The sequence below is a fragment of the Panicum virgatum genome, chromosome 5N (assembly GCF_016808335.1).
Source record: "Panicum virgatum strain AP13 chromosome 5N, P.virgatum_v5, whole genome shotgun sequence".
In the NCBI taxonomy this organism is placed as follows: domain Eukaryota; kingdom Viridiplantae; phylum Streptophyta; class Magnoliopsida; order Poales; family Poaceae; genus Panicum; species Panicum virgatum.
Window position 1 is genome coordinate 44,395,829 of NC_053149.1, and position 7,885 is coordinate 44,403,713.

A 7,885-nucleotide genomic window follows, 5' to 3' on the forward strand; every position below is an offset into this window, starting at 1 on the left:
GTTCTTAAGAGGCTCCAGTCATTCTTAAAAGGCCAATCCTTTTATTCTCGTTAGCAGGTTCTCAGAAAAGAAATCAGAATGAGAAATCTATTAACAGAAACCAGTTTTTTCACGAACCAATCTCATATTCCATATGAAACTGTAAAGATTCGACTCAACTGTATAGTATTTCATGTTTGTTGTAAGCAGCTTATACTTGAGCAAAAGAAACTAATACTGCTCAAGATTTTAATAGGGTTGGCCCTGTTTTCTTAGGAGCAAGGATCTTACAGGGAGCCCAAAAAAGAGACAATGACAGAACAACTAAAGATGACTTTGAAGTTATTAGACATATTGAAAAGTGCTAACTTGAGGTAAATAAACAAACCTTGCAAAAGATTAAGTTATGGGATTGACCAGAGACTAAAACTTGATCAGACCGGTCAGCACACGACAGCTTCAAAGAACAAGGTTTCATGGCATCTGGCATGCCAATTTACTAAACAAAAGAAAAACATGAATTTGGTTTTACTAGTTCTTCTCCTGTTCTCCTCACATAATTGACAACCGGTTATGCACTTCATGTACCATCTTCAAGTCCAAACCTCCCATAGTTACCAACTAAACAAGGAGGCCACGCCATAACATAGGGGTGTGCACCACTATCATATGTCCTCTGAAACAGATTCTCCAGTCTCATTGTTTCAAGGCAGAGGGACAAGAACCAACTTGGGTTCTGGGAATCATAGACCTTCTTTGAAGTTGCCAAGTATGCAAAGCCATCCCTGACTGCCACGACCAGCAGCTCATCATAGTTGCCCTTCTGTTTCCTGAGAACCCCATCAAGCTGTGTGTCCAATGGGGTGGCCCTGTCCAGCATCCACTTCTCAAGTCCATCACTATCTGTTCTTCGCAACATCACACCAACAGTGAAGTCAGTAGCATAGACAATGCATCGCATACCACTGCTTGTTTCACCGGCATCGAAGCTGCAGCGCCGATTCTGCAGGAATGGTGGGAGCTCCTCGACAGAGAAGTCCATTGTCGCCGTGTTCAGCGTGATCATATACTTGTGATTCTTGTAAACCCAGTACAAGAACCCATTGGATTGCATATTGCTGTTCAGAAGCCACGACTTTGAAAGCCGCGGCCGCCCTGGGACATCAATCCACGGGTAAAGTTTCCACTTCCTGGTGTCTGAGGAGAAGACGGCAGCCCTCACCCTGGACTCGTCGTGGGCAAGGCGCACCACCCGGAATGATGCGGGGTCTTCGTCGGAGCAGAGCAAGCAAGCGTTCCGTACAGCTAGATAGCCACGATAAGCTTCGAAAATGCCTTTGCGGTGATGGTCAAAGAACAGTTCGCTCCTTCGCTCCAAAGGATTCACAACCGCCATTGCTTCCTCACTGAGCAGGTCACCATTACATAGGAGGACGTATCCGCCGCGGCAGTCGAGGATCTCCCAGGAGTGGGCCTTGTCGGGGTGCTCCTGAATGGATGTCAGGAAGAAGTCGCCGCCGCGGACGGCGGCGGCCAGATCGCGGTCGCGGCGGCGGGCGGGGACGAAGGAGGGGAAGGCCGGGAGCACCGGGTCTTGGACGGCGCTGGGGGGCTCGAAGAAGAGGCCGAGGAGGGGCGCCGGGTGGAGCTCCCGGAAGCGGCGGCGGAAGGCCGGGGAGGAGGCCACCGCGCGCCGCCACGTCCGGCAGGCGAGGGCGGCGCGGACGAGCGTCGCGAGGGAGGGGAAGCGGAGGAAGATCTGGAGCAGGACGTCGTCGGTGAGGGAGGGGACGGGGCTGGTGGTGGTTGGGGGGCTTGATTCCTTCCGGCGCTTCGCCGTCGGCAGCTGGGCGGGAGACCCCTCGCGCCCCATTGCGGCGGCGGCTACTTTGTTGGAGATTTTACCCCCTTTCTTTGTGTTGTTTGGATGGAGTTCATTTGCACTGTTCCGAAGATAGATGCATGTCGAAGGTTTGCTTATTTTCCATGTACTTTTCTAATGGTCCCTTCTTTACCATTTTTTGGAAGTTAATTCGCTTTCGGGAATGCCCTAAAAAAGTTCACGGGAAAAAGTTTTTTTTCTAAAGTTTTTGTCGGCATGAGTTTATGTTTTTAAAGTACTCTCCTATTGTCAAATAGATCATTTCTAAGAGCATTTCCAACCATTTCCGATCTCTATTCCTTATTCTTATTTTTTTAGAAAAAAAATACTCTCCAATAGTTTTATTCTAGTTCCTCATCTTTTAACATTGGCAAATTAGCCTCTCTTAGAGTATCTCCAATAGTTTCCAATATTTTCTCCCCAAAACTTATTGTTGTTTGTTAACTCTGTAAATAGATATGGGAAAGTAAAAAAAAAAATCTTTCTCTAAGGGTTCCCTATATTTACTTCTAAAAGTAAAAAATTTATAAGGATAATATGGCGGGAACCATCGATCCGGCGCCCTACCTCACGCGCCTCCTGCCCGCTGCCGCCTGCAGCCTGCCGCCCCACCCTTCTGTCGTCCGCAGCCTGCTCCAGCCGCCTCCCCTCCCTGATCGGCACCTGGCACCTGGCACCTGCCGCCCGCCCCTCTCCTCCCTGAATCGAGCAGCAGCACTTGGGCAGAAGGTCTTTAAGCTTGGCCGCTAGCAAATCTCTTTTGCAAAGAGAATTGGATTCGTCATCTTCCGATAACAATGATGATTATTTCATCTTGTCAGCAGCTCGAATAGTGCAATCTTTTTTGAATAAAAAAAGAAAGACATGGTAGTTGTGTCCATGGCCATCAAGTTCTATATAGAGATCGAGAAGGCGGCCACAGAAAAATGTTTCAAGATTATTTGGCCGGTGATCCGACGTACCCCCACGCATATTCCATTAGAGGTTCGTGCACATTCAATAGTGTTTGGTTGAGAGCCTGTTTAGTTCCCAAAAATTTTCACCTCCCCTTTAAACACATGTATGAAGCACTAAATATAATTAAATAACAAAACTAATTACACAGTTTGGATATACATGACGAGACGAATCTTTTAAGCCTAATTAGTGCATGATTAGCCATAAGTGCTACAGTAACTCACATGTGCTAATGATGTGGTCAAAGGCCTCAAAAGATTCGTCTCGTGGTTTCCAAGTGAGTTCTGAAATTAGTTTTTTAATTAGTGTTCGAAAAACCCTCCCGACATCTGGTCAAACTATTGACGTGACATCCAAAAAAAAATTTGTTTGGAACTAAGCGGCCCCTGAAAATATCTAGTTAATTCTTGTATGTGTTGTTTAATTTGATTTCTTTTACTTCAGGCATAGGATGCATATGGAACTTTTTCTACACATAATGAATATGGTAGAATCATATGATGACTACTTTGTGCAAAAATGGAGTGCCGCCAATATAGCTGGACTGAGTTGCTTCCAAAAAGTGACTGCAGCATTCCGTATGCAAAAACGGAGTGCCGCCAATGTAGCTGGACTGAGTTGCTTCCAAAAAGTGACTACATCTCTGCTCTAATCCTGTGTACATCTCTGCTACGTCAGATATCTATAAATGAATATAAGTACTTATCAATATGAACATGGTTGTCTTAACAAATGAATGAAATAGGAAAAATAATAGAAATACAATTACCTTGTCCTGGTTGTACCACTTTGATTCCTACGCTCTATTGCTTCATAGCAGCTGCAAAACTTGTTCACTTGACTCAAAATAGTCATCCACGGATGCATAATGGAACTCTATGTTCTTAAAAAAAAAAGGAGTCTTCTTGTTTTTCTCAAAGTAAGCATGAATTCGGCTCCATAAAGTTCCTTTAGATTGATTAGCTCCGTGCACAGAATCTTTGCTCACATTAAGCCAAACTGAGACCACCACTAAATCTTCCTCTGAGTCAAATTTTTTTAACCTCTTCAAATTTGGCGTTGAACTGCGAGGGCGTGAAGCAATAGCAGGGCCTTGCACATCAATTCCTTAAACTTCAGTACCTGTCTCTTCAATTTGCTGGGTCTCATTTATCAAAGAAAAATTTAGGCCCTCCAAACTAGGAGCATCTTCTTCTCCACGGACCATGTTTGTCCAAAACAAATTATTGGACATTTGATCTATTCTAAAAAAAATATGGAATCGACAATGAATACAATACAATGAAGAATACAATGAAGCATCATGTATATTGAAGTACAATAAATTAATTGTCTAAATAGTTCCAACATATAGCACGGCAAAGAACTCCATGTTTTACGTTTTCTCCTGGCAATAATCCAGCAGCATGAATCATCAGCACTCCTCACATTTTTTTGTGATAACTTTGAAATCAGCAAATCAACATATCGGGTATATCTAGGGTGCAGAATTAACTTGACATCACAAAAGTTGGAATTCATACCCACAAACTTCTCAAAGTGTTTCTAAGGCCCTGTTTAGTTCCCACCCCGTAAACGCAAAAACGCAAAATTTTGCGAAGGAATCTTGCTAATTTGAAGTAGTAAATGAAGTCTATTTATAAAACTTTTTGCACAGATGGGCTGTAAATCGCGAGACGAATCTAATGAGCCTACTTAATTCATAATTTGCAACAGTGATGCTACAGTACCATCTGCTAATTATTGATTAATCATAGATTAATTAGCATCATTAAATTCGTCTCGCGATTTACAACACATCTGTGCAAAAAGTTTTGTAAATAAACTTCATTTAGTACTTCAAATTAGCAAAATTCAGTCGCAAAATTTTTTTGCGTTTACACGGCAGGGAACGGCCTAAATCCTAAACAAATCATTGGACACAACAATGAAGACCAACAGCAGGCAAAGAACACAGCAGGCCGGCCTACTCCAAGGGTAAGGATGGATTCGGATCGGATACGGATGAAATTGAATCCGAATGTCACATTTTACCACATTTTAATTCGGATACGAATGCGAATGCTGATCTCATCGGATACGAATACAAAACGGATATTTCGAATCCGGATTCGAATCCGGATACCTTCTCAATTTGAAACATAGAGTTATCACGAGTATCAGTTTATTGTGTCAACAATTTTATAGTAGATCAAAATCATTATACAAGTAGGGAGTAAAGGATTAGAATATAGCTAATAAAAAAATATAATTATCTATGTATAGCTTTTATATTAAATATATAATACTAATTTTGAAGATAAAAATAAATAAATAAATACTTAATAATTAAGATATATAAAAAAGATTTTATCATTAAATAAATAATTAATTTGACTCTATAAAATAATTTTAATCATGAAATAAATATGTTAAATAGTTAAAGTCAATTTTTATATCACTACTAATTTTAATAAATATATTATTAGTTATCTAGCTTTCTAAATACTTTAAATAGTGTACATCATTAAGTAATTATGTATAAAGATAAGTTTAAGATTGTCTCACTAGTCACTTTTTCTTTGCGGATACGGACGGATACGGATGTGATCGGATATTCCTCGAATACGAATACGGAATCGGATAGAGAAAAGTTCTCAAATTCAGATTCGGATGCATCCATATGACATTCATATTAAAATCGAATACGAATACGAATACGGATATCCATATTTACATTTTAAGCGGATACGAATACGGATAATTTGGATGTTCAGCCATCCGGATCCATCCTTATCCAAGGGGCAGCCGTGCGTAGGGCACAGGGCAGGGCGGCAAGCGCAGGCTACGACCAGCGCAGGGCACAGGGCAGGGGGCAGCGCAGGGCACGACCAGCGTAGGGCACAGGGCACGGCAGGGCGGCCAGCGCAGGGCACGGCAGCCGACGCGGCGGTGGGACTGGGCTCCGCAGCAGCATAAATGGTGCCAACCCATGGCGGATTGAAAACCTAAAAGATGGATGGGATCCATAGTACATGAACCGTATCCTAGGACGGCGACAGCCTTGCTTCCTCGACGACGATGGCGCGCAGGAGGAGGGCGGGGAGGAGAGGCGCGAAGAAAAATCGCCCGCGAGGAGGCTGATCGGAGTCAAGAGTCGTGCGCATCTTTACGCATAAAGATGGCCAATATACCAATTGTTAGGAGATGAGAAATTAGGATGAGAAACTATTGAAGAGTTTTTTTTTTTCTAAAAAAACAAGGATAGGAAAGAGAGATGGGGAACTATTGGAGTTGCTCATATGCGTAAAAATACGCACCGCTTCTTCCCTCCCGATCGCCCTTCCCTCGTACCGTTTCTCGCGGAATTATCCTTGTGGGGGCCACAAACTTATTATTTTTGGGAGTAAAAATAGAAAACTATTGGAGATAGACTCTTTTTTTCCTCCCATACCTATTTAGGGAGTTGGCAAATAATAAATTTTGGGGAGAAAATATTAAAAACTATTAGAAATGCTCTAAAGTTTTAGCTGAGATGTGTTAATTTTAATAAAGAGAAGCTCAAAAATACTGGAGGGGTTCTCAACACCTGATATTGGTTTCCTATATGTCTGTGAAGATTCTTACTAAGTGGTGATAGCTAGTGGGGGAGGACTGAATTAAAGTAAAATACAAAGTGAAAAAATTGCACCTTAGCCCATACTTGTATTTTAGTTGCCGCACTTGTACAAATCGTAGTTCATCACATGTCAAATCGGAATAAGTGAAGCTGCAAGATGGTCTAGTTTCCTTTTATGCAAATCAGTGCAAGTTAGAGGTTAGAAAGCTTTCAGTTTGCATAATTAATCGTAGTTATAAGTTAGACTATTAGCTGTTTCTGTTCGCTCGCTGCTGTAGGATTTCAAAAGAGACACCGGTGGGTTGAGGTCCCAGGTTTTAGCGAGATTGTTTTAAGTGAAATATTTAGTTCACGTATAGTGTCCTTTGTATAATTTGTTCAAGCAGTAGAGCTTCTATTTGCATAATCTCCAGTGGTACACTGGTACTACTATATTTGGTCCGCTGTTCTTCTCGTTCAATTATTTCTGAGACAAAACAATACTTTTATATTGATATATATTAGATTTGTGCTTCCGAAAGATCTATGTGACTTATCTGAATCCACCGTACCGTACATTCTCTCATAAAGCAGTAAATTATTGGCATGCCAATACTAAATATATGTTATGGGTCCACGTATGGATTAAATAGTTCAAAAATAATCATAATAGAATGTTTGTGTTGTTGCCTATAAGACCTTGCAGGATAAAAGACAGCCCACACACTTTTCTGCACGAATTGGGATGGAGAAAGCAAAAATGAAGAAAAAATAAAAATAGAAAACTCGATTGCTTCTTTGTGAATGTGATCTGGGCCTATACTGCGACTCGGCAGGCCGCTCGGTTCAGGTCCATTTCTTTAAAAAGAAAGCACAAATCCAATTTTATACTCCATACAACAACAATAACATAGTCTTTTTTCCCAAGCTTTCTAGGAAAAAAAATCAAACAAATCCAATTTTAACTAAATTTATATAAAAATTACTAATATTTATATCTTTAAATAAATTTAGTATAAAAATATATTTCATGATTAATTAGTGATACTTATTTTATAATATAAATATTATTGTTATCTTATAAATTTGATCAAATTTAAAATTATTCGACTTCTCAGAAAAATAAGAAGTTACATTCTTTTAGCAATTGAAGAAACTAAAATAAAGGTCCTGTTTGGATCCCTATATTATTTTTTAGCCCAGCTTTAAATAGCTCCAAATAATTCAATGGGAGCCAATCAGGAGACCTATTTCTAAGCTATTTGTAAATAGCCTATCCCTAAAAATTATCCCTCAAGGGGTGCTATTTAAGGCTATTTCGGGTGAAGCCCACAAATTCTCTCACTCACTTTTGAAAAAGTGGCAGCCTAGTGATTGGAAAAATGTTTTAGAAATTAAATAGCCATTGAATTCAAATAACTCAAAAACGGACTATTTCCTTGAACTAAACCCTCAAAATAATCCTTACTGTTTCTCCAGGGCCAAAGGTT

General features: G+C 40.7%; 1 protein-coding gene across 1 annotated transcript; it reads right to left on the minus strand.

The window, feature by feature from the left end:
- Positions 1-297: 297 nt before the first annotated feature.
- Positions 298-1,892, minus strand: LOC120672392. The gene has a single exon (XM_039952766.1). The coding sequence runs from the start codon at positions 1,850-1,852 to the stop codon at positions 560-562; it is 1,293 nt and encodes a 430-aa protein (XP_039808700.1). The 5' UTR covers positions 1,853-1,892; the 3' UTR covers positions 298-559.
- Positions 1,893-7,885: the final 5,993 nt, after the last annotated feature.

Excerpts from the sequence above, each read along its gene's own strand:
- LOC120672392 (XM_039952766.1), bottom strand. The coding sequence starts at position 1,852 with ATGGGGCGCGAGGGGTCTCCCGCCCAGCTGCCGACGGCGAAGCGCCGG.